At 43.7% G+C, this 26,553-nt stretch overlaps 1 protein-coding gene and 1 long non-coding RNA gene across 2 annotated transcripts in view; one reads left to right on the top strand and one right to left on the bottom strand.

Annotated features, from left to right (window-relative positions):
- The first annotated feature begins 1,461 nt into the window (after positions 1–1,461).
- On the top strand, positions 1,462–2,349 carry LOC134578448 (uncharacterized). The gene is made up of 3 exons (XR_010086105.1): positions 1,462–1,562; positions 1,613–1,829; positions 1,880–2,349. It is a non-coding gene; the product is annotated as an uncharacterized LOC134578448 (long non-coding RNA).
- Positions 2,350–3,194: 845 nt separating this feature from the next.
- The window catches only part of CCS (copper chaperone for superoxide dismutase), a 392,297-nt gene continuing 368,938 nt past the window's right edge, over positions 3,195–26,553 (bottom strand). The window contains exon 8 of the mRNA XM_063438512.1: positions 3,195–3,695. Within this exon, the coding sequence (XP_063294582.1) occupies positions 3,548–3,695 (148 nt within the window). The 3' untranslated portion in view covers positions 3,195–3,547. The remainder of the gene's footprint in view (positions 3,696–26,553) is intronic.

The raw sequence follows: 26,553 nt of genomic DNA, 5'->3' as shown, positions 1-26,553 counted from the left end.
AACACATGCAGGCAGAGACAGCCTACAGATCAGGTAAGTGAGGGATGGGGGGGAGGGTTTGAGATAGCCTACAGATCAGGTAAGTGAGGAATGGGGGGGAGGGTTTGAGATAGCCTATAGATTAGGGGAATGAGGCATGGGGGGGCAGCCTATAGATTAAGGGAGTGAGGCATGGGAGGGGCAGCCTATAGATTAGGGGAGTGAGGCATTGGGGGGCAGCCCATAGATTAGGGGAGTGAGGCATGGGGGGCAGCCTATAGATTAAGGGAGTGAGGCATGGGAGGGTCAGCCTATAGATTAGGGGAGTGAGGCATTGGGGGGCAGCCCATAGATTAGGGGAGTGAGGCATGGGGGGCAGCCTATAGATTAGGGAAGTGAGGCATGGGGGGGCAGCCTATAGATTAGGGGAGTGAGGCATGTGGGGGGGGCAGCCTATAGATTAGGGGAGTGAGGCATGGGGGGCAGCCTATAGATTAGGGGAGTGAGGCATGGGGGGGCAGCCTATAGATTAGGGGAGTAAGGCATGTGGGGGGGGGCAGCCTATAGATTAGGGGAGTGAGGCATGTGGGGGGGGGCAGCCTACAGATTAGGGAAGTGAGGCATGGGGGCATAGGTGTGCGCAGCCTATTGCATTAGGGTGTGCACCCTAAAGCACAAACACACGCCACGTGTATATGTATGTATGTGTGTATGTATACATATAGTGTATATGCATACATACAGTGCTGTGTGAGGGTGCTGTGTGTGTGTGAGTAAGGGTGCTGTTAGTGTGATGTGTGTGTGTGAGGGTGCTGGTAGTGTGCTGTTAGTGTGCTGTGTGTGGGGGAACTGGTAGTGTGCTGTGTGTGTTTGTTAGGGTCCTGTTAGTGTGCTGTGTGTGAGGGCGCTGTTTGTGTGGGTGCTGTGCGAGTGTTGTGTGTGTTTGTGAGGATGCTGTTGGTGTGCTCTGTGTGTGTGGGTGTTGTATGTGTGTGGGTGCTGTGTGTGTGGGTACATGTGTGTAGGTGCTGTGTGTGTGCTGTTTGTGTGTGTGTGCTGTATGTTTGGGTGGAGGTGGGGGCAGATTAGTTAATATCCCCCTCCCTTCTTACCTCATGTAGGGAGGGGGGACCGTGCTGCTGCCTTCCCTGGTGGTCCAGTGGAGAGTGAATTCTAGCCCGGGTTCTCTGCTGCCTCCCTCCATGCTGCTGTGGACCGATGAGGTAGATCTTTGATCTCCCCACCGGCCCATGGAGGCTTAGACCAGAGTCGCCGGTCGAATAGCGCTCTGTCCGGCCGGTCTCAATCCATTGGCATGCCGCGGGGATTAGAGTGTGCCCAGGCACACCCGACACACCTGTGCGCACGCCTATCGAAGTGAGGGATAGGGGAGACAGCCTATATGAAGAGACAGCAAAGAGCAGGAAGGTAAAGTAAGAGAAGGAGCAGAAAGGAGAAGGGACAGAAATGAGCAGGAAGGGACATCAAGGAGCAGAAAGGGTCAGAAATGAGCTGGAAGGGGCAGAAGGAGCACAAACGTAAAGTAGGAGAATGAGCAGGAAGGGCCTGCGAGGAGCAGGAAGGTAAAGGAGCAGAAAGAATCAGAAGGAACACAAAGGTAAAGTTGGAGAAGGAGCAGAAAGGGACAGCAAGGAGCACAAAGGTAAAGTAGGAGAAGGAGCACAAAGGAACAGAAATGAACAGGAAGGGTCAGCAAGAAGCTGGAAGGTAAAGCAGCACAAAGGTAAAGTGGAAGAAGCAGAAAAGGTCAGAAATTAGCTGGAAGGGGCAGAAGGAGCACAAACATAAAGTAGGAGAATGAGCAGGAAGGGCCTGCGAGGAGCAGGAAGGTAAAGGAGCAGAAAGAATCAGAAGGAACACAAAGGTAAAATAGGAGAAGGAGCAGAACGGGACAGCAAGGAGCACAAAGGTAAAGTAGAAAAAGGAGCAGAAAGGGTCTGCAATGGAGCCGAAAGGGGTCAGAATGAGAAAGGAGCAGAAGGGCGCAAAATGAGCAGAATGGGCAAAGGATAGAAAACAGTGTCAGAAGAAAAAGAAGACTGTCAAATGAAGGAGAGGAAAAGGAGATTGGAGCAGGAAGGACAAATGAAGTGAACCCTCCACTTTATTCTGGACATCACATCATAAGGTTTTGGTACCTGGGCCTGGCAGGGAAACTCTGGACCTTCTCATCTCCAAAAGTAAAAAAAAATTATCAGTGTTAATGTGTTCACTTTTATTTACTGAGTGTCCGGAAGCACAGAGAGCCATTGGGTAGGGGTGTTGCTGATTGGCTAGAGCGGTCAGCTGGCACTCTAAGCCAATCAGTAGCTCCCCATTCCTAAAAAAGTAAAAATATTTTATGAACCGAGAACTCACGATTGGCTTAGAGCGTCAACTGTCCACTCTAGCCAATCAGCGGCACCCATGCCTGACATCTTCCTTACACTCTGTTTCAGAAGCTGAATACCACTGAGCGACCTGGAGCTGGAGGAAGCTTTTGGGGTTAAACCATTTGAGAGCGGTTTAACCCCTTAAAGGAAAGAGAGCACCCAGGGGCTTCCTGGCATCATAGCATTTTAATTTAGGTGAAGTTGTTATGGTGACCAGAATGGTCCTTTAATTTGCTTAAAGGAACACTATAATGTCAGGAATACAAACATATATTCCTGACACCATAGTTGTGAAAACGCTATTCACCCTGGCTTTATGTGATAATGACTATGCCTCTTGCCTTTCATGACACTGTCAAAAAGGTACCAAGCATGGATGTCATTACAATTATTCCCCCCCTGGAAAAATTCCTGCGGACGCCCATGCTGGCATCCCACCCCAATGTAGTCAAACTGTTTGCTCTCTTCCTGGGGTGTGCCAGGTGCTGCATTCTGCTTCCTCACAGCTGGAAGCTCAATTCATCAAGTCAAGCCTGACGGTGCAGGGCATAGATCATTGGCTAACATCAATCAGCAGACACACTCAGCCATTGAACTGGCCCTGCACAGTGGGCTTTGGTGTCCATGACTACCAGTTTTCTACCAGTGCATTTAATTCATGACATCTGAACTTTTTCAGGTTGTGCAATGTTGTTTTATCTCCACTGATTAGATAGTAGATGATTTCACTCAATTAAAACGCCTACTTAAATTAAACCCTTAAGAATCAAAAATGTCCAAGAAATCGCAGCCTGCTGTAATGAAAAATAATAAGAAATAGAATACGTTAAACAAACATTTACTCAATTAGCCTCACTTTATCTTTTATATTATTAAATGAAGACTCCAAGTATCATAACTACTATAGCGTGCATTAAAGATTACCATTGGTTGCCATTTTGCAAGACCAAATGAAAATGTTTTCTAGCACAAGACAGTAAATGAAATATTTAATACTGTTTTGATTACTTCCCATTAATCTTAGTTCTAGGATTACTTAGACTGTAATGCGTAAATCAATATGTATGTAAATCAATCTAATTTTAAATTATCAACAGTTAATAGATTTGTCTGTGGAATTGAAATCTTTAATTGTAACTTGTAATCAAATGTTCTGACAAGGAAGATACGTTTTCTTAAAGGTTGGCAGTTTTGCGTTTGTTCCGTTCTGGTCCCGCTATTGGACAGTCTCTCTCCTCCCAAATGGTAACCCCATCACAAGAGCAAATCTTCTTTACGTTTTCATAGAGACCTGCTGAGCGAGCAATAATACCGAATGCCAACCTGAAAGCAACACAAATTTAAGAGAAGCAGAAGAGACTGAGTTTCAAAATAAGGAAGTGGTTTATATACAATATGAAAAAAATAAAAGCAGGTAGAAGAAATATCTAAGACACATGGAAATGAACAAACAGTAGTAATACAATAAAGCTGAAGATAAAAAAAAAGGAAATACATGGTAAAATGTGTTTGTCTACTCCTTTTCTCTTGTAAAATGATAGGTAAACAAGGCCAACAACAGACACCTATGGATAATTTAAAACTGAATTATAGATGTTCCATTTGGAGATGAATACAAAACGGGTTGGTGCAGTCTTAGCAGACCAAGGAATTCCACGCCAAGAGCCTTAAATATAGATTCTATACTGGGTGCATATGTAGACTATACCTTCTAAAAGTGGTGGAAACATATATATTGTCTGTTGAACTGGAACCTCGACTCATTTTTTATTTCTATACTAAGCATTCATTTAAAGAGACATTAATTACCATAACCACTACAATGCTGTAACAGTTTTAGTGCCAGGAATCCCCAGGCAACGTTCAAAGATAATCTGTGAAAATGTTTACAAAAAAAGGTTGACATTTACCTTCCATTTACCACCGTCCTTCCGGGCTAAGCTACAACAATAAAGTGAAAGTTCATACTACCACATTATCATACTAGGTATGGCTTAGAGAGTGTGCACAACATGATTTGAAAGACTAGTGTTTAGATTTTTACTTACCTTGTTTCCCTTGCCTTGCCAGTCTCTTCACTCAAGTCCCGCCCCTTTTTGCTGAGCTCATTGAGATCGATGATCTCAGACAATCCCATAATTTCCCATACGTGGCAAAATCAGATGGTCTCTCTAAGATCATCTAATTAAAATAGCAGTTTTACTGTGCTGTTTTAGAGGAGCACCTCTAGTGGTTAACCTTACAATGAATGCATTGCCATTCCAACTGCATGGTTAAACCGGCGGCACATTGCACTCAGGCCACATTGAGATTAAGTGGTCTAGTGTTCCTTTAAAGAAACATCTTATGAAACAGGCACTTTAAAAAACACGAAGAGGGAGTTCCTAAACAAAGCATAGACTAAAAGCATGTAGTTAAACCATAAATGCATGTTTTCTTTAGGGTATAACTAGGTTCGGGTCAATTGTATTGCTTGGTCTTGATGTATCAAATTATATATAATGATTAGAGACTTTTTAGCTATATCAGTGAAATGTTTTAAAATGCTTAGTAGGGTGTCTCCCCTGCCTGCTCAGCAAAACACCCTGAGTTATGCTGAGCAGACTTGCTTCTCTACTCCTAACATACAGAATTGTATGTGATGTATTAGAATTGCTTGGTTTGTAAAGAATACTGTGCCAATTTGCGATTGGCTGAATAAATGTAACACCTTAGACAGTGGATCAAATAGTTTTTTCCCTCCCTGTTGGTTGAAAAGAGACATGTGTCCATCAAGTTCAGTATTCCTCTCATTTGTTTTTTGATGTTTTTTTTTTATAAATCTTTTTATTTGTTCACCGTACAGCAACAATTGTCTTAGGCTCGCAGGCCAGTAAGAAAGATCATCTAGGAGTATACAATTTAGGTCTGGTAGCGAACAAGTTATCATGACATAACAGTTTATAGAGTGTTGCATAAGTACTTTACAGCTTTTTTTTTTTTTTTTTTTTTGGGTTTTTGAAAAAGAGTAGGAGATCATATACATTAACAAGGTAACAGTAAATGTAGGGCTCGTAGGCCTCAAATAAACATTCGTGGTTACATAATATGTCTGCATCTTATATTTTTCTGTTTATAATTCAGCAATTTTTCAACATATTGTGCTTGTTAATACCATCGATATGCATAAGATGCAGTGTCCTTTTCTATGAGTGTATAGTGTGTGTATGTCAAGACTGTAGTGTGTGTAAGTAAACAAAAATAGCGCGTTCCCATAGGTGGGGTATTTCATCTCATATTTGAGTACCTTTTTGCCCTTCCGGGTAGAGTGTACGTGATGATGTCTATGTGAGATGTCTTTATTTTTGGGGTAGTGAGGAAGATCAGATTGTTGGTAGGCGATATGATAGGTGGGGTGTGGTGGTGTTCGTGTCAGCGTCCCCCTCCGGGTCCCTGCGATGCAGCCCCCACGGCAAGCGACCCCCCTGGCCCAGTGAGAGATGGCCTGGTTCGCTCGGACCACTCATCCCCAGCGTCAGATTGTATGTGTGGGAGACCACACCAGAGATCTAACGTTGAGGTTACTATTCTCGGGGGTATTCCCTCGGTATAAGGGTGTTTGTGTTTCCGGCAGTGTTATCGTGCTGTGGTATGTTCTAATGCCCAACCTCTTTTCCCCCTCCCTCATGCTAGGCCGTGATTTATTTAATGTCCTCTGGCTTTGTAAATGAACCAAGGTTGCCATAGCTCCGCGTGCCTGGCCTCTCGACCCGCCAGGGATGCCTGCAGTGCCTCCGCAGTTGTATGTCTCCGACCCTATGGCGCCACTCCTCTACCGTGGGGATCTCCACACGTTTCCAGTACAGAGGTATAAGGGCCTTGGCTGCGTTCAATAGGTGTCTGAGTATGGACTTCTTATATCTAGATATGGACTGAGAGGTGATATGGAGGAGAGCCAGTTCTTTGGACCACTCTGTGTCATCCCCTAGGACCACTTTAATTTCTGTCCTGATTCGTTCCCAGTATGGTATAATGGTACTACAGTCCCACCACAGGTGTACCACCGTCCCCCTTTCCTCCTGGCATCTCCAGCATGTTGGGGACACCTCCGGGAATATTCTGTGTAAGGCGACTGGCGTTCTGTACCACATGGAGATCAATTTATAATTGACCTCCTGGTAGTGGGAACTGGAGGAGCTTTTGTGTTGCCACAAGAGCGCTTTGTCCCACTTCGATGTTGATATGGATTTTCCCAGTTGGTCTTCCCATCGTCTCTTGAAGGTGTGGTTATTCGCGGTGGTACTGACTATTAAGTGCTGGTAGAGCTGTGAGACTGCTTTGTCGAGTTGCGCTCCTCGGTGGCATATATCCTCGAACCAGGTGAGTTCTCTATGCAGCTGTTCTTTGAGTGGAAGCGATTCATAATAGTGTGTCAGCTGCATATGTCGGAGGGACGCCATTGGCGTAAGAGGTCTATCTGCCAACAGTGTGCGTAGGGGCTGTATCGTTCCTTCCTTAAGCACAGTGTATATCGGGATGTAGTCCCTTTCCTCCAGGAATATCCAAGCCCGGGCCGGGACACCTCCCCCTATACCCGCGTTAGGGGTAATGGGGATCAGGGGGCTAGGGATCGGGGAGACCTGTGTGGTTTTCCTTATTTTCCCCCATGTCACCAGTGTTTGAGTCACTGGGTTCCCTGTTCCCCCGTCATTGCGACGTCTCGATCCTCCTTGCCACACTGCTGCTTTAAGTTTAGCTTTCGAGTCTCCTCTGTCCAGAGTCACCCATAGTTTTGGGGGGTCATTTGCGTGCCATTCTAGAATTCGCTGCATCGTGGTTGCTTGATGGTATCGTTGGAAGTCTGGGAGTGCCAGCCCCCCCTCTCTTCTAGGTAGGCATAGAGTTTCGTGTCGTAGTCTGGACCTTTCTCCCCTCCAGACGTATCGTATGATAGCCGATTTTAGGGTGGAAAAGAAGATAGGCGGTGGTGCCAGTGGGATTGTTTGAAATAGATAGAGGATTCTCGGTAGCACATTCATCTTAAGTACGGCAATTCGACCATGCCATGTAATGTGCGGATATCTCCAGTTGTCGAGATCTCTGGTTACCTGTTGGAGGATGTGTGCGAAATTATATCGGTAAAGCTCTTGGGGGTTCGTAGTTATCCAGACACCGAGGTATTTCATCCTCCCTACGCACCATCGGAACGGGAAGGCGGCTCCCATTTCTGTGTATTCTCCTGTTGGGAAGGTCAAGTTGAGTACCTCACATTTTGAGAGGTTCAGCTTGAACCCCGATATTCTCCCAAATTTTTCAAATTCCAGGAGCAGGCATGGGATCGTGATCCGTGGGTTAGATATAAAAAAAAGGAGGTCATCCGCGTAAGCGGCTACTTTGTGCTCCGTGTCCTTCCATGTGTATCCCGTGATATCTGGGTTCTGTCGGATCGCCTGTAGCAACGGTTCCAGTGTTATTGCGAACAGGAGTGGTGACAGGGGACACCCCTGTCTCGTTCCGTTGTTGATCGCAAAGCTAGGTGTCAGGGCCCCATTCACTCGGACCGTTGCGCGGGGCGAGTCGTACAGCGCCGTTATCCATGTCAGCATGTTTTGTCCGAGTCCCATGGCTCGCAGCGTGTCCAGCATGTATGACCAGTTGACGCGGTCAAAAGCTTTTTCAGCATATGTGGAAAGTAGCAAAATCTTATCCCGTGACTCCCGGGCTCTGTGCTGTATAGAGAAGAGGCGTAAGGTGCTGTCTCGGGCTTCTCTCCCTGGTATGAACCCTGTCTGATCCGCGTGGATCAGACTTGGTAGCACGCGTTGTATCCTGGTTGCGAGCACTTTAGTGAGCAGTTTCGTGTCCACGTTTAGTAGGGATATTGGACGGTTACTGCTGCACTGTTCGGGGTCTTTTCCGGGCTTAAGTAACACTGTGATGGTAGCTGCCAGAGATTCTGGTCCAAGTCGTTGTCCCTCGGTGATGGTGTTGACCGCAGTCGTCAGTCTCGGCAAGAGGATGGAAGAAAAGCGTTTGTAATATCCTGTGGAGAAGCCGTCAGGTCCCGGAGCTTTTCCCAATTTGGTGCGCTTCAGGGCCGCAGCCATCTCCTCAATACTAATCGGGTCGTCCAGTATGTTAGCTGCTTCCATTGTCACTGTTCTGCTTACGGTGCTACGCAGGTATTCGTGGATAGATGTGTTGTTAAGCTGCGTCGGTGGCGTAACTCCGGGGCCAGGTAGGTTGTATAAGGCGTGGTAAAATCGACGGAATTCATTTGCGATGTCGTCTGGGTGTTGGGATGAATTCCCTGTCGGTAGTCGTATTTTGTGCACCCGTGTGCGAGGGGTATCGCCTTTCAGGATGTGGGCCAAGTATTTGCCACCTTTGTTTGCGTGGATATAAAAAAATGTTTTTGAGTGTTGTAGAAATCGGTGGTGTCTTCTCGTAATTAGGTCCCTGAGTCGGTGTCGGGCCTCTGTTAAGTCCTTTTGTATGTCGGCACGTTGAGTTTCTTTGTGTTGGAGTTCCAACCTCGAGATGGTAGCATATAGGTCCGTCATTTCCCTCAGGGTTGCTTTTTTCTTGCGTGAGGCGATTTTGATGAGTGTGCCACGGATGGTGCACTTGTGAGCTTCCCACAGTGCGATTGGTGAAATGTCTGCCACGTCGTTTTCTTGAAAGTATAGGTCGAGAGCTTGTGTAATTTCCCCTTTCACCTCCGGGTCCTGGAGCAGTGACTCGTTTAAGCGCCAAGTCCATTGTGCCGGCTTGAACATCGGCGATTCCAGTTCCACTGTCACAGGACCGTGGTCAGACCATGTAGCAGGTTCTACGGTGGCCTTCCGTAATCGGGGCAATCCTTCCTGTTGAAGTAACAGGTAGTCAATTCGCGAATAGCGCCCATGGAGTGCGGAGTAATGAGTGTAGTCTTTAGTATCTGGATTGAGCGCTCTCCAGCAGTCTACTAGCCCCAGGTCGTCCATTGACTTACGGATTGAGTGAAGGCTAGATCGTGGTATATGGCTATGCCCTGTGGAGGTGTCTATGTGGGGTTCTAGGGGGGTGTTAAGGTCCCCCCCCAGAATGAGTGTGCCCTCGGAGAATTCCCGCAGCTTGTTCAGTGTTCTTCGGATGAAGCGTGCCTGGTTCTTATTGGGCACATAGACTGACGCTAAGGTGTAAAGCTTGCCTGCAATGGTGCCTTTGAGGAAGAGAAATCTCCCTTGTGTGCCTGTCATCTTACCTAGTTCTTTAAAGTCCAATTCGGCCGCGATTAGTATTGCAACTCCAGCTCTGCGGGCCGTGGGGTGATTGCCAAAGGAGTTGTTAGGGAAATGTCGGTTTCGGAGTTTGGGCGCGGAGCCCTCAAGGAAATGGGTCTCTTGGAGCATTGCCACTGAGATCCGTTTCGTATGTAATTCTCGCAGTAGGTGAGTGCGCCGTTCTGGGACGTTCAGGCCCCGACAGTTGAGAGTCATGACATTGAGCGGGGCACCGAGGTACGCCATAGTCACACCACCGAGAGGGCCCGGTCACGCGGAGATACCAGCACCTGTCCTTTAGCTATTGTTATCAATAGGCCTAATCGTGTCTCCGTATAGTTTCCCTGGGTTCTGTGCGCTGCGCGGGCGTGGTGTGGCAGGTTATGTCGTGTTACCCCTGTGCGTGCACTGGAGTCCCTAGCTATAACTGTGTAGTAATAATTTGTGGATCTCGCGAGTGTGCGGACTTTTATGTGTTGTCTGGGTATGTGATGTTGGGATTGGGTAGGGTATCGGGTTCGGTGAGCTCACCCGCCTGTGGGCCGCACCGCAGGGCAAGGGAGAGGTAGACGCCGGTGTGTTAAGTGTGGGTTGTAAGGTGTAGAGTGGGTGTAGTGGAGAGGTTAAGAAAATGGGGATTGTTAGGTCCCCAGATAGAGGTGACCCCCACAGTGGGAAGGGAGAGTGTTCACCTCGGTCCCCCTTCAGGAGAAGGGGGTATAGTCGTGCGACGGCAGGGGTTGCCCAGGCCCACTCCAGTAACCAGACCAGGAGTTGGGGTCCCGGGGAGCTCCGCCGTATTATTCTATGCACGGCCTGTCTTAGGGGTAGGCGGCCTCGCCCCGATCCGATACGGATCCAAAGTGTGTATGTGGTATGTGGTTTGTATCAACTAACTCCTCTCCGCCAGCACCACAGCCTAGTGCTGTGAAGAACACATGGTAGAGTATGGAACAAAGAAAGCATGAATAACAACATATAAACATTTCAACATAGCAATATTAGTAAACATGTGGCATAGCTCAAGCCACTTCCCCTCCCTGTCTCCCCTCCTCCCATCCCATAGTTATCCCCGCAATGGATGTGCATTTAACGAGTATCAGGCAATGCATATAAAGTACAATCAATGGTATCACCTCCACGTGTACCTGTATAAGTTATAAGTAGCATTATTCCTCGACAGTGTTGTAGTCAGATACCCCCTCGAGCCCTCCCCCCCCCTTGCATCATGTTGCGGAGTGTAGCATGTGGTATAGGTATATGTCCCTGCTAGTATACCGTGGTATTACAGATGTTGCAATAGAATGAGTGTGGCATAACCTTTGAAATGTGTGCCGTGTGCGGCCTATGTGTTGGTAACATGACCATAAGCGTGTCAATAAGTTGAACACCCAGTGTTGTGTGAGTGTGGACGTGACACCCTGTACCGTTAGTCCATCGTGGGCATCTTTCGGTTAGACGGTGCAGTGTGGGGGTTCAGAGTTTTGTTCAATGCAGAGGTGTATGGTTTTCACAGCGGAGTCCTGTTTTGTAGGGGTATATACAATCACACGTGCATGGGGTTGTTCCCCCGCTATGTCTGCCTTCCAGGAGCTGGTTCGGTGCACCATTCAATAAGTGTATCGCAGTGTCCACATTTTCCGTAGTCGGTGGGTTCCGTGTCCTTTGGTCTGAGAGCTGGTACTGATCGTGTTCTCTCTTATGTCTGTGTGGGTGTATAACAACTGCTGTCCACATCCAGTGAGTTGGTGTAACGAAGGGATATTGTAACCTGTCTATGTAAGGGGTGGTCCCCTAGGGTTCCAATGTCTGCGGTTAGTCCATAAATTTCAAAGGGGCGGTGGGGTACGTGGGTATCCAGGGGAATGCAGGAGTTGGGATGGGTATTCAGGGAGGCGGTGGGCATACTCATTATTCTGGTGCCTCTGGGTTGTTGCGTCTGCGTCTCGCTAGGCCCCGAGGCGATCCACCTCCTCGCCTCCGTGGTGCTCCCCTTTGATGTTGGGGTCTCCCTCCCAGTGGGCCCAGGACCCAGTCCGGAACCGAGATGTTCGGTAAGTCATTTCCTCGAGGAATCTGGGGATCTCTTCTGGCCATCGGATGGAGGCCCAACCATTCTGGTGTCGGGCCATCAAGGCAAAGGGGAAACCCCATCTATAGGCGATATTTTGTTCTTGCAAGGCTGCCGTGATAGGTTTTAACGCCCTCCTGGCCTCTAAGGTGATGGGCGAAAGGTCATTAAATACGGAGATCAGTGCCCCTCGGTGGTTCCAGGTAGGTTGAGCTCTAGCTGCTTTCATGATGGCATCTTTGTCACGGAACGAGCTGAGGCAGCATATAATATCCCTTGGGCTGTCATCTAGGGATCTGGGGCGCAATGCTCTGTGTGCACGGTCATATTTGAAGGTGTGAGGAGCCTGCTCACCCATGATCTGATGGAAGAGATCATTCAGGGTGTGTTCTATATTTTCCTCCCCTTCAGCTTCAGGGACTCCACGTACTCTGATATTGCTTCTCCGTCCCCTATTGTCTAAGTCTTCCACCGTTCTCCTCATATGCAACAGCATTTCCCCCTGGCGTGCAAGGGCTGTGTCAGTTGCCTGCAGTCTTGTGGATTGGGCCTCCTGTGCGTGCTCAATATTCTGAATGCGGCCTGCTTGTACTGCGACCTCAGATCTGATACCTGCTATTTCCGCACGTAATGCATCTTGTATGGATGTGGTGTGAATCAAGAGGTCTGCCTTAGTCACCATGGCTGCAGCCATCGAGCGGATCTCTTCCCCAAGCCCATCTAGGGTAGTGCCACGCGGTCCGCTCGTGGGGGGTGATGTCGGCGCCATATTGGATCCGCACGCTTCCCCACTTACTTCGGTGTGGGTTTGGAGGAAGCCGTCCATCGGTCCGTGAGTGTGTCCGGACTGGGAGCCCCTCGGGGTCTGGGGGGTATCGGTGTGGCGGTGTCGTCCCATGTGTGCCGTTTATCGCTGGTTTTAAGGCTATGTTTTGTGCCGGCGGAGCGGAGCTCACTCTCTAAGCGTCCATCTCGGTCAGAGCTCAGGCCACGCCCCCTTGTTTTTTGATGTTGACCCAAAAAATGGAAAACAAAAAACAAGTTTGAAGCACTTCCAATTTTGCAACAAACTACAGAAAAAAATTCCCTCTTAACCCTAGAATGGTATTCAGATTTATCCTTGGATCAAGAAGCTATTACCCTACAGGTGAAAACTTATATAATTGAATATTATGCTTTTGCAAGTTGCTGTTTAAACATTTGTACAGACTCTGATAAATGAGATGTTTATTCTCCCCAGCCACAAGAGTCTGAGAGACTTCCATTTGTTCATTTCGCCTTTGCATAATCCTTGTATAGGGACATAAGTAAGTTTCCTGATACCTGAAAGATGGGTGATATTAACTCCCAGATAAGTAAGAGATGCTGTTCTCCAGTCAAAGGAGTGAGAGATTTGGTTAGGTCCGAGGGTAAGCTGATTGGGAGAGCTTATGTCTTGTCTTGATTTAAGCAGTAAAGGTAAATATCGCCAAAGGTTTGTAAAAGAAATAACACAGGGGAAAGAAAATGCGTAGGGTCAGAGAGTGCTATAAAATTTTGCCAGCAAAGAGTGCCAAATAGACATGTGCAATTCATTTCGGTCCGAATTAAAATTCGGCCAAATTTCGGGTAATTCGGACATTCGGGTGTTTCTGAATGTCCGAATAGCTGAATTGCCGAAGTCCCGAAATTACTGAATTTCCGAAGTGTAGTAGTGCCGAAGTGCCGAATTTGCCGAAGTTCCGAGGTGTCAAAGTGCCGAAGCACAGTATTGCCTAAGTACTAATATACTTACCCAGTGAAAGAAGAAGAATGTTACATTGTATACAATTTTAAATAAAAAGTATACAAACATAGCCAGGATTCAGCTGTAAGCGTTTGCAACACTTACAACAATCAAGTAACACACATTTATATAAAATATAAGTTACTTAGCCAGTCATGTATTGACAAGAATGAATACGTAGATAACTCCCTAATTACATACATACTTTTTTCCACCTGCACTGTAAATGTTTACATGGTGTGTTCAATAAAAACATGGCAACATTTCATTCTTTGTGTATTATTAGTTTAAAGAGACTGTGATTGTCTATTGTTGTGACTTAGATGATGATCATCACATTTAATGACCAATTTGTGCAGAATTCCATATCATTCCAAAGGGTTCACATACTTTTTCTTGCAACTGTATGTAATGAAATAGCAACACCGTATATGGAACTGTTTGCTTAAGCAATAAATGTATCGCTATAGACTGAAGTTAATTGCAGAAACTAGATCAAATATAAAAACCAGTTTATTAAACAATAAAAGATTATATATAAAAATCCATAAAATACAGATCAGTTCATGATGGTATTACCAGTCTTATGAGTATCAAATGATGGTATGAACCCTCGGATCAGCTTAGGATGGATGTAGATTGAGTTGTGCAAACTCGCCTCCTGTAATACTTCACGGCAAATCCTAGTTATATTTATATACCTTAAGACATCCATACTGGGACTCTGCATTCGGTTTCATTTACTGTGCTGCTTTCTTACCATATTCCACTACAGAATATTTTTGTATTCATTATATTTCCCTTATCTTTATTCTTTATATTTGTTTCCATGAATCCTCAGTTTATTCTATTATCACACTGTAATGGGTCAAAATATATATTTAACCTTCACACGTATTCTTATCCACACAGTCCCATCTCTCTTCTCTTCTCTTCTCTTCTCACATGTACTTAGAGGTCCGACAACACACCATCATCGATCAAAGTCATTTTAAATATAATTGATTGATGAATATACTAATGTATGTGTTCTTTTTCAGAATGGACCACTAATAGGATAATTTGATTAACATTAATAGTATTCATAATTTTTTCACTTGCTGTTTTACTAATTATCAAATTATGTAACATTGTATGTTTATTTGTATATTACTTTAAGAATGTAAACAACACCAATGGATACATATCCTACCCAATAGCAATCTAAATTCCATTTGGTTATAATACTACTGCAGCATATTTAATATAAAGGTTTTATGTATGCCTTTATGAATAACATCTAAAACATGTATTTGTATTTTTTCTCTTAAAGAATTAACTATTTCCTATTACCATCCCAATTATAACAGGTGTAATATTGTAAACAAATATATACTACTAACTGTGAACTGTCTAGATATTAACCCCTTAAGGACACAGCTTCAGAAGCTTGTCTTACGCTTAATGACACAAGCAATTTTTGCATTTTCTTGCTGTATGCGTTCAACTTCAATTTGCATCTCTCTCGTTTATTGCACCAACGCATATTGTTTAGAGGACAGAAAGGGCTTTCATTTGATGTAACATATATATATATAAATGCTTATTTATTATTAAAAAATACAGAAAAATGCAAAAAAAAAAGAAAAATTTTGTGTTTTTTGTACAGTTTTTGCAATAATAATGTGTGCCTAATTAGTGCAGGTCAAAGAAAGTAATTAAAAATAAATTCATTTAGTTGTTCTGATTTACAGAATATATAATGTGTCTGGGATTTTCAGTTTTTTTTGGTAGTTACAGGTCACAAAGCACAAGGAATAAAATAAACTGTAAATATGGAGCGATTTTAGAATTTGGTATGTTTGTCTTGTAAGCTTAATAGCCATAAAAGAAAACAAAATTGCCCCACAAAAGTATATATTTATATAAAGTAGACATCACAGGCTATTGTCCTAAGGTTGTTTTGACACTTTCTAAGTAGCCATTTCACTGCCAATCTCTGCTAAATATTGGAGTAAAATTTAGTATTTTGGGGTATTTGGCACACAAACTTTTAACAAAGAACTTCTCATGTGTATTTTGTAAAGTTGGTGTGTGCTATTCCTGTACAAGGTTTTATTATGTGTTCAGTTACTTCTGCTGAGTACAACGGTACCCCCATTGTATGTCTTTGGCACTATTTCGTGAAGCTACAGTGCCATATAGGAGACTTGTCCGTTTCAACATTTACAGTAGAATTTTGAGAGGCGGATTTAATGGGCCTATGCTTCAATTTGGGGTATTATAGCAGTTTGACTGTTCAAAAAAACCTCACAAAGGCCTACCATTTGTAAAAGTAGACACCTCAGGGTATCTCATATGGTGCATATTGTGCTTTAACATGCCCCCATTTTTTCACCAATATATGCCAAAGTATGTGGTAAAATATAATTTTGGGCATTTTTTACATATGGATTACATTTTTGCTGGGCATTTTGTACATTTCATATGTGCCACTAAGTTCAAACCCCCCAAATTATGCTCAGCTAAGCCTTCTGAGTAAAACAATATGCCCAATGTATGACCTAGACACTATTTTGTGAAGTTACACTGCTGTAAAAGAGACATAACAAGTTAAGTTTTTTAAGTGTGAATTTTCATGGAGGGTTTTGATGCGTCCGTGTCCCACTTTGGAGCACTTGAGCAGGCTACATATTACAACTACACTATAAAGGCATACCATTTCTTAAAGAAGACATCCCAGGGCAATTCAAAAGGCATTTTTTGAACCTTAGCGTGTGATAGTTTTTCCGCTAGCTTGTACCAAGTGTAGTGGTAATACGCATTTTTTCTGCCTTTTTGACACACAAAGTGAGTTTGCGCAGTATATTTTTCAAACCTTATGTGTACTCCGACTGTATAATACTTCATATGTTGCTCAACTATGTCGGCTGAGTACAGCAATACCCCCGTATGTACCTTTGCCAGGTATATGTGGACATTGAAGGGGCACATTTGAGACACAGCCATTCCAGTTTTTTTCAAACTTTGAATTTTTACGCTGTGTCCATGTCCCATTTTAGAGTATTTTACAAGGCTATATAATCCAATTACTCCATTAAGGCATACCATTTCTTAAAGAAGACATCCCAGGGTAATTCAAAAGGCATATTTTGAACCTTAGCGTGGGATCATTTTTCCTCTAGCTTGTACCAAGTGTAGTGGTAATGAGCATTTTTTTAATGTATTTTTTTACTTTGTAAATCTTTTTTTACTTTGTAAAACCCGTTTTTAAACTTTTTTTAACTTATTAAATGTTTTACATTTTCTTAACTTTTTTTTACAATTTTACATTTTTTTCTAAACTTTTCTTTTACGGTTAACCCCTAACTAGCAGTAAGTAGCACTAACAGTAAATTCCCCATTTCCCCATAACTCTCACCCACCCCAGCTAGCAAAATATATAATTATAAAATATTTAAATGAATTAATTAAATAAATTGAACCCCTGAGGGTTAAAAAAAATAAATAAAAGTTAATCCTCAGGGGTTAAAAAAAAAATTAGATCACAGTATAATACTGCGACCTGTATGTTGATCACTGTAGGCAGTGATCAACTGGCAGGGAAGGGGTTAATTTTTATTTAGACTGGGTAAAGGGGGGTGGTATTTTTTTTTTACTTAAACGTTACTAAACAGTTAAACATTTTTTATTTTTTTTTACCTTTTTAAAGCTTATTTTTAAAAAAAAATGTAACGTTAATCTTAAGCAAATGGAATGCGATGAGGAAAATGTGGAGGCTTTATGGGTAAATATCTGCTTGGGGGAAAATAAACCAACTATTGGTTGGGATATGTTATAAACCACCTAATGTTAATATTGACGAGGAACAACAGCTGTTTGAGCAAATTGAGAAAGCTGCAAATCTGGGTAACACTTTAATTATTGGAGATTTTAATTACCCGGACATAAATTGGGACAGAGGGACTAGTAGCTCAGCAAAGGGAATTAGGTTTTTAAACTTGTTAAATGACACCTTCATGTCACAACTAGTACAAGCACCAACTAGAATGGATGCTTGTCTGGACCTGGTTTTAACAAACAACATTGATCTTTTGACCAACATTCAAGTAGGTGAGCACTTGGGAAATAGTGATCACAATATAGTGTCCTTTGAAATAAACTCAAAAAAACAAAAGCACATGGGGTATACTAAAACATATAATTTTAAAAAGGCCAATTTCAATAAGTTAAGGGAAGCTTTACAATATATTGACTGACAAACTCTTTAGTGAAAAGAACACTGAGGATAAATGGATCATCTTCCAACAAATATTAGAAAGGTACATTTCTCAGTATGTACCATTGGGAAATAAATATAAAAGAAACAAATTAAAACCAATGTGGCTTACTAGAAAAGTAAAACAAGAGATTAAAAATAAGAAAAGGGCATTTAAAGCATTTAAATCGGACAAATCAGATGCATCTTATAAAAGATATAAGGAAGCAAATAATGCGTGCAAAAAGGCAATTAGACTTGCTAAACTTCAAAATGAAAAAATGATAGCTAAAGAGAGCAAAACCAACCCTAAAGCATGTTTTAAGTACATAAATTCTAAAAAAAAAAAAAAATGAAAGTGTAGCTACACTAAAAACTGAAACGGGGGTGTTAGTCAATGAAGACCAGGAAAAGGCAGGAATTTTAAATAACTATTTCTCCTCTGTATATATTAAGGAAGAACCCATGGCAATAGATGTGCAAATGATTGCTACTAAAAAGTTGCAGAATAATTGTAATTGGTTAACTCAAGACAAGGTGCTGCAGCAACTAAAGAAAGTTAATATAAACAAAGCTCCAGGGCCTGACAGTATCCATCCACGAGTACTTAAGGAACTAAGTGTAGAAATAAGTGAACCTCTGTTTTTAATCTTTCAAGATTCTTTTCTTTCAGGAAGTGTTCCGGAGGATTGGAGGAAGGCAGATGTGGTTCCTATATTCAAAAAGGGTTCAAAATCCTTGCCTGGAAATTATAGACCTGTGAGCTTAACTTCTGTGGCTGGTAAAATATTTGAAAGGTTATTAAGGGATTATATTCAAGAATTCCTTGAGAAGAACATGGTTATCAGCAAAAATCAGCACGGTTTTATGAAGCACAGGTCGTGTCAAACTAACTTGATTGCATTCTACGAAGAAGTAAGTAGAAGTATAGATCAGGGTGTTGCAGTGGATGTGATCTATTTGGACTTTGCCAAAGGCATCTGATACAGTTCCACACAGAAGATTAGTGTTCAAACTCAAGGAAATCGGTCTAGATGAAAATGCTTGTTCTTGGGTAGAACACAGAGCACTTAAAACCAGAGTACAAAGAGTTGTCGTTAATGGTAAATTTTCAAGCTGCACAGAGGTGGCAAGTGGTGTCCCTCAGGGGTCTGTTCTGGGACCCCTTCTATTTAACATGTTTATAAATGATCTTAAAGGCAGCATTGAAAGTCATGTTTCAATGTTTGCAGATGACACAAAACTTTGTAAAATAATACAATGTGAGCAAGATATTACTTTGCTGCAGAGGGATTTAGATAGACTGCAGGACTGAGCACTCAAATGGCAGATGAAATTTAATGTTGAAAAATGCAAAGTTATGCACTTCGGCGTAAAGAATACACAAGCAACGTATACCCTTAATGGAAGCGAATTAGGGTAACAACACACGAAAAGGACTTGGGAATTGTTATAGACAACAAACTATGCAACAATGTGCAATGTCAATCAGCAGTGGCCAAGGCCAGTAGGGTATTGTCATGCATGAAAAAGGGCATTCATTCTCGGGACGAGAATATCATTTTGCCTGTTTATAAATCACTGGTAAGACCACACATTGAATATGCTGTGCAATTTTGGGCACCTGTTCTAAAAAAGGATATTATGGCACTAGAAAAAGTGCAGAGGCAGGCTACAAAATTAATAAAAGGAATGGAACATATCAGCTATGAAGAAAGGTTAACAAATTTAAACGTATTTAGTTTAGAAAAACGTCGCCTGAGAGGGGATATGATAACATTATACAAATATATTCGGGGCCAATACAATCCATTGTGTGGAAATCTATTCACAAACCGGACTTTACATAGGACACGAGGTCATGCGTTTAGACTAGAAGAAAGAAGATTTCGTCTAAGGCAAAGGAAAGGTTTTTTTTACTGTAAGAACAATCAGGATGTGGAATTCTCTGCCTGAAGAAGTGGTTTTATCAGAGTCCATACAGATGTTCAAACAGCTACTAGATGCATACATGCAAAAACAGAATATTCAAGGATATAATCTTTCAATGTAGGGTAATAACTGCTTGATCCAAGGATAAATCTGACTGCCATTCTGGGGTCAAGAAGGAATTTGTTTCCTAGCTTGTTGCAAAATTGGAAGTGCTTCAAATGGTTTTTTTTTTCCTTCTTTTGGATCAACAGCAAAAAACATATGTGAGGAAGGCTGAACTTGATGGACGCAAGTCTCTTTTCAGCTATGTAACTATGTAACCCCCTGAGGGTTAAAAAAAATAATAATTAACCCTCAGGGGTTAAAAAAAAAAAAAATCAGATGACATTAAAATGTATACCCTGCCAATTGATCACTGTAGTCAGTGATCAATTGGCAGGGAAGGGGTTAATTTTATTAAAACAGGGAAAAGTGGGGGTGGGATTTAACTTTAATTTTTTTTTTTACACTAGGGGGCAGGATCATTGAAGATCCGTCTCCCTGCACTTCACACAGAACCCGGAAGTGCAGGGAGGCGGAAGGTGAGTATTTGGAGCGCTCGCTCTGACATGCTGTCAGAGTGAGCACCGGTGCTGGGGCAGCCCGATCGGGTGCTCCCGGTCTGCCTCTAATACAGAGGCAGACCGGAGCACCGTTAACCCCGCGATCGCCGCGATTGCGGCGATCTGGGGTTAACTTTAGTAAATGACGGAAATTTTCCGTCAACGGTCCTTAACTGAAGGACAAGGTTGACGGAAAATTTCCGTCACCGGTCGGGAAGGGGTTAAAATGTATCAAATGTATTTATTTATGCATCGAACATCTATTTACTTATTCTTCTTATATAACTTCTTAGACTGTATTAATTTGTGTCCAGTATATACATTTTTCACATTTAGGTTCTGTATTTGTATTTATATCAATTTTAACCCCTTAAGGACAGAGCTTCAGAAGCTTGTCTTTCACTTAATGACAACAGCATTTTTAGCATTTTTTTGCTGTTTGCGTTCAACTGCAATTTGCATTTTACAAATTTTTTGCACCGACGCATATTATATACCGTTTTTTAAAGGACAGAAAGGGCTTTAATTTGATGTAACATATATATAAATGCTTATTTATTATAAAAAAATACAGAAAAACGAAAAATGTTGTGTATTTTTTTACAGTTTTTGCAATAATAATGTGTGCACAATTAGTGCAGGTTAAGGAAAGTAATTAAAAAATAAATTCATTTAGTTGTTCTGATTTACAGAATATATAATGTGTCTGGGATTTTAAGTTTTTTTTTGGTAGTTACAGGTCACAAAGCACAAGGAGTAAAATAAACTTTTAATGTGGAGCGATTTTAGAATTTGGTATGTTTGTCTTGTAAGCTTAATAGCCATAAAAGAAAACAAATTGCCACACAAAAGTATATATTTATATAAAGTAGACACCACAGGCTATTTACCTAAGGTTGTTTTGACACTTTCTACGTAGCCATTTCACTGCCAACCTCTGCTAAATATTGGAGTAAAATTGTGTTTTTTGGGGGTTTTGGCACACAAACTTATAACAAAGAACTTCTCATGTGTATTTTGTAACGTTGATGTGTGCTATTCCTGTACAAAGTTTTATTTTGTGTTCAGTTACATCTGCTGAGTAAAAGGACACCCCTATTGTATGTCTATGGCACTATTTCGTGAAGCTACAGTGCCATATAGGAGACCTGTCCTTTTCAATATTCACAGTCGAATTTTGAGAGACGGATTTAATGAGCCTATGCTTCCATTTGGGGTATTATAGTAGTTTGACTGTTCAAAAAAAACCCACAAAGGCCTACCATTTGTAAAAGTAGACACTCCAGGGTATCTCATAAGGTGCATATTGTGCCTTATCATGCCCCCATTTGTTCACCATTATATGCCAAAGTATGTGGTAAAAAATAATTTTGTGCATTTTTTACATACGGATTGCATTTTTGCTGGGCAATTTGTATATTTCATATGTGCCACTAAGTTCAAAACCCCCAAATTATGCTCAGCTAAGTCTTCTGAGTAAAAAGACACCCCCAATGAATGTCTTTGGCACTATTTCGTGAAGCTACAGTGCCATATAGGAGACCAAGCCATATCAGTTTTTACCGAACTTTGAATTTTGATGCTGGGCCTATGTGCAATTTCCAAGCATCTTCGCAGGTTTTAAATTCAAACTACCCCACAAAGGCCTACCATTTCTTAAAGTAGACACTCCAGGGTATTTCAAAAGGCATATTTTGAACCTTAGCGTGGGATCATTTTTCTGCTAGCTTGTACCAGGTGTAGTGGTAATAAGCCTTTGCCAGGTATATGTGGACATCGGAGGTGCACATTTGGGACACAGCCATTCCAGTTTTTTTCAAACTTTTAATTTTTACGCTGTGACCATGTCCTATTTTAGAGTATTTTACCAGGCTATGTAATCCAAATACCCCATAAAGCCATACCATTTCTTAAAGAAGACATCCCAGGGTATTTGAAAAGGCATATTTTGAACCTTAGCGTGGGATCATTTTTCTGCTAGCTTGTACCAGGTGTAGTGGAAATAAGCATTTTTTCTGCCTTTTTGACACACAAAGTGAGTTTGCACAGTATATTTTGCAAACCTTATGTGTGCTACCACTGTATAATACTTCATATGTTGCTCAACTATGTGGTCTGAGTACAGCAATATCCCCGTATGTACCTTTGCCAGGTATATGTGGATGTTGAAGGGGCACATTTGAGACGGAGGCAGTTTTTTTCTAACTTTGAAGTTTTACGCTGTGTCCATGTTCCAATTTGGAGTAGTTTAGATGGTTGGTTATTAAAACTTCCCCAAAAACACATACTATTTATTAAAGAATACACCCTAGGGCAGTGATGGCGAACCTATGGCATGCGTACAGCAGTACCCCTACCCCCCAGCAGCACCCCTACCCCCCAGCAGTACCCCTACCCCCCACACACAGCACCCCTACCCCCCAGCAGAACCCCATACCCCACATACACAGCACCCCTACCCCCCAGCAGTACCCCTACCCCCCACACACAGCACCCCTACCCCCAGCAGTACCCCTACCCCCCACACACAGCACCCCTACCCCCCCACACACAGCACCCCTACCCCACACCAGTACTCCTACCCCCCACACACAGCATCCCTACCCCCCCACACACAGCACCCCTACCCCCCAGCAGTACCCCTACCCCCCCACACACAGTACCCCTACCCCCCACAGTACCCGTACCCCCCCACAGTACCCCTACCCCCCACACGCAGCTCCCCTCCCCCACACCCAGCACCCCTCCCCTCCCCCACACGCAGCACCCCAACCCTCCCCCCACAGACAGCACCTCTACCTCCACACACAGCACCCCTACCCCCCCACACAGCACCCTTACCCCCGCCCAGCACCCCTACCTCCCCACACAGCACAGCACCCCCCACACTGCACAGCACCCCTCTCACACACAGCACCCCTCTCACACACACAGCACCCCTCTCACACAGCAACCCTCACACACAGCAACCCTCACACACACACACCCCTCAATGCAGTGAGTGCGTGTACGCAGCAGTCTGCGTGTCTGCGTGTACGCAGCAGTCTGTCTGTGTACTCAGCAGTCTGTCTGTCTGTGTACTCAGCAGACTGTCTGTCTGTGTACTCAGCAGACTGTCTGTCTGTGTACTCAGCAGACTGTCTGTCTGTGTACTCAGCAGACTGTCTGTCTGTGTACTCAGCAGACTGTCTGTCTGTGTACTCAGCAGACTGTCTGTCTGTGTACTCAGCAGACTGTCTGTCTGTGTACTCAGCAGACTGTCTGTCTGTGTACTCAGCAGACTGTCCGTCTGTGTACTCAGCAGACTGTCTGTCTGTGTACTCAGCAGACTGTCTGTCTGTGTACTCAGCAGACTGTCTGTCTGTGTACTCAGCAGACTGTCTGTCTGTGTACTCAGCAGACTGTATGTCTGTGTACTCAGCAGACTGTCTGTCTGTGTACTCAGCAGACTGTCTGTCTGTGTATTCATCAGTCTCTATATTCAGCAGTCTTGTGTGTGTGTGTGTGTGTATTCAGCAGACTGTGTATGTATTCAGCAGACTGTGTATGTATTCAGCAGTCTGTGTGTGTGTATTCAGCAGTCTGTGTATGCAGGGCCGGATTAAGAGCACACTGGGCCTGGTGCTGACAATTATGATGGGCCTAATTACGTAATCTTATTGACCAAAAACACTAAACCAGTCATACCTCCCAAGCGTCATGTATCTGATAGAGATGGTGCTGGAGGGAAACTCATAGGATGCGGCTATAAGAAAACACATACTCTATTCTAATCTCTCTCTAATTTTTGCTTTCATATTTCAAGTAAATCCATAACCCCTAACAGCAGTGTCCAGTGAAGCAGGAAGTCAATGGGCTGGGTAAAAGGTGGGCCACTGGTGCGAATCACGTGACTAGACCTGCCAAAAGGGGAGAACATGCCCACAAAGGGGGCATGTCTGTCCAAAGAATTTGAAGGACAGCCTGGCATGAATGCATGTCAGGCTGCCCACCAATCCTGCAGGCTGTCCAACTAAGGACATACTATCCAGGCAGTACCCTGAGCTTGACATAAATGCGTCTAATGTTGCGCTCACTCCATGCTTTCTAAGGACTGTCCCCTAGCACTCACATGTCCACTTTTCTCATTATTGTCTTATTAGCAGGCAGACGTCCCTGGTATATAGTTTGAGACAGAGAAAAGGTGTATGCAGTGAGTGTAGAAGAAAGGGGACATGCCACAGTGTTAGAGAGACCAACGTCTGCATCACCTAAACTAATTTTATTGTCAGCCAGTCCACACAAGTTTTGTTCCCATACATCCCTCTTAAGCTTTCAAACTTAAAGGAACACTATAGTCACCATAACAACTACAGCTTATTGTATTTGTTCTGGTAAGTAGAATCATTCCATTCAGGCCTTTTGCAGTAAACACTGTCTTTTCAGAGAAAATAATTCCACTGGCCACTCCTTAGATGGCTGCTAGAGGTGCTTCCTTGGGCAGTACTGCCTAGTGTGCAGCACTGCCATTCAGTGTCTCCACCCTCTGCATGCAGACACTGAACTTTCCTCATACAGATGCATTGATTCAATTTATCTTTATGAGGAGATGCTGATTGGAATTGTGCTGGCTCTGCCCCTGATCTGCCTAGTTGACAGTCTCAGCCAATCCTATGGGGAAGTATTGTAATTTGCTCAGACCACCACTTCTGATGATGTCAGCAGACAGTCAGTTCAGAGGCAAAGCCAGCAGCTGCAGACTTGAATACAAGTTATATTTTACTATACTTAGGGAGGCAAGAAGGGGCCAACGTGCTGGTTTTAACATAATAGGGTCAGAAATACATGATTGTGTTCCTGATCCTATGGTGCTCCTTTAAGCAAGAGTATGTGAAGAGTAGTTAGGGTTGCCACCTTTATTGGAAAAAAATACCAGTCTTAATCATTTGTTTAATCACAAGGAGTGACATCAGAGAAAATTCTGTAAAATCACCAACAAACTACTCACAGTTTGATTCTGCTGTATAGATGGATTGCTCCCAGTGTCTCAGTCTCGCAAGTCACCCAGTGTCTCAGTGTCCCTATATATAACAGTGTCAGTGTCCCCATGTTGCCCAGTCCCCTAGTCTCTCAGTGTCCCCATTTCTCCCAGTGTCCCAATGTCTCAGTGTGTCCCCATGTCACTAGGATACTGGGGACACTGAGAGACATGGGGACACTGAGAGACCCGGGGACACAGAGACATGGGGACACAGAGACATGGGGACACTGAAACATTTAGGGAAACTGGGAGAAATGGGGACACTGAGACACTAGGGACACAGACACTGGGAGACATGGGGACACTAAGACATGTGAACACAGACACTGGGAGACTAGGGGACACTGGGAGACATGGGGACACTGGGACATATAGGGACACTGGGAGACATGGGGACACTAGGCACACTGAGACACTAGGAACACAGACACTGGGAGAAATGGGGACACTGAAAAATGTAGGGACACTAAGACACTAGGGACAAAGTGACATAGGGACACTGGGAGACTATGGGACACTGGGAGACATGGGGACAGTTGTGGACATAGACATGGGGACACTGGGACATAAAGGGACACTGGGACACATGGGGACACTAGGCACACTGAGAGACATGGGACACTGGATGGGGGACATGGGGACACTGGGAGAAATGGGGACATCATGTCTCTGTGTCCCAATGTCGCAGTGTCTCCCAATGTCCCTATGTTTCACAGCATCCCCATGTTTCCCCTAGTGTCTCAGTGTCCCCATGTTTTCCAGTGTCCCCAAGTGTCTCAGTGTTTCCAGGTCTCCCAGTGTCTGTGTCCCCATGTGTCCTAGTGTCAGTGTCCCCTAGTGTCTGTGTCCCCATTTGTCCCCTAGTGTCTGTGTCCCCTAGTGTCTCAGTGTCCATATATGTCCCCTAGTGTCTCAGTGTCCCATAGTGTATCAGTGTCCCCATGTGTCCCTGCTGCCTTTCCCCCATCCCTCTCTTACATGAGCTATAGAGCTGCTGTCTGGACTCTGCTGTGTTGCTGCTCCCTCACGGATCAGTAAGTAGTAGAGAGAGGCAGGGATATGCTGTAACTTCCTATCCCTGCCTCTCTCCACACACAGTGACCCCTACTGGCCGGTGCTGGTATTGCAGAGTAATCTCCATTTATTCTGAGAAAAATACCTGCATTTGTATTGCCGGTATTACTGCAATACTGGCACAGCCAGGCAGCCTCAAATACCAGTCAGGTGGCAAACCAGTAAAATACCAGTCAGGTGGCATACCTAAGAGTAGTGTGTGTAAAAAAAAAAAAAAAAAAAAAAAATTTTTTTTT

The sequence above is a fragment of the Pelobates fuscus genome, chromosome 12 (genome assembly GCF_036172605.1).
Source record: "Pelobates fuscus isolate aPelFus1 chromosome 12, aPelFus1.pri, whole genome shotgun sequence".
In the NCBI taxonomy this organism is placed as follows: Eukaryota; Metazoa; Chordata; class Amphibia; order Anura; family Pelobatidae; genus Pelobates; species Pelobates fuscus.
Note: the sequence above shows the minus strand (reverse complement) of the source record. Positions and strands in the feature narration are given on the sequence as shown.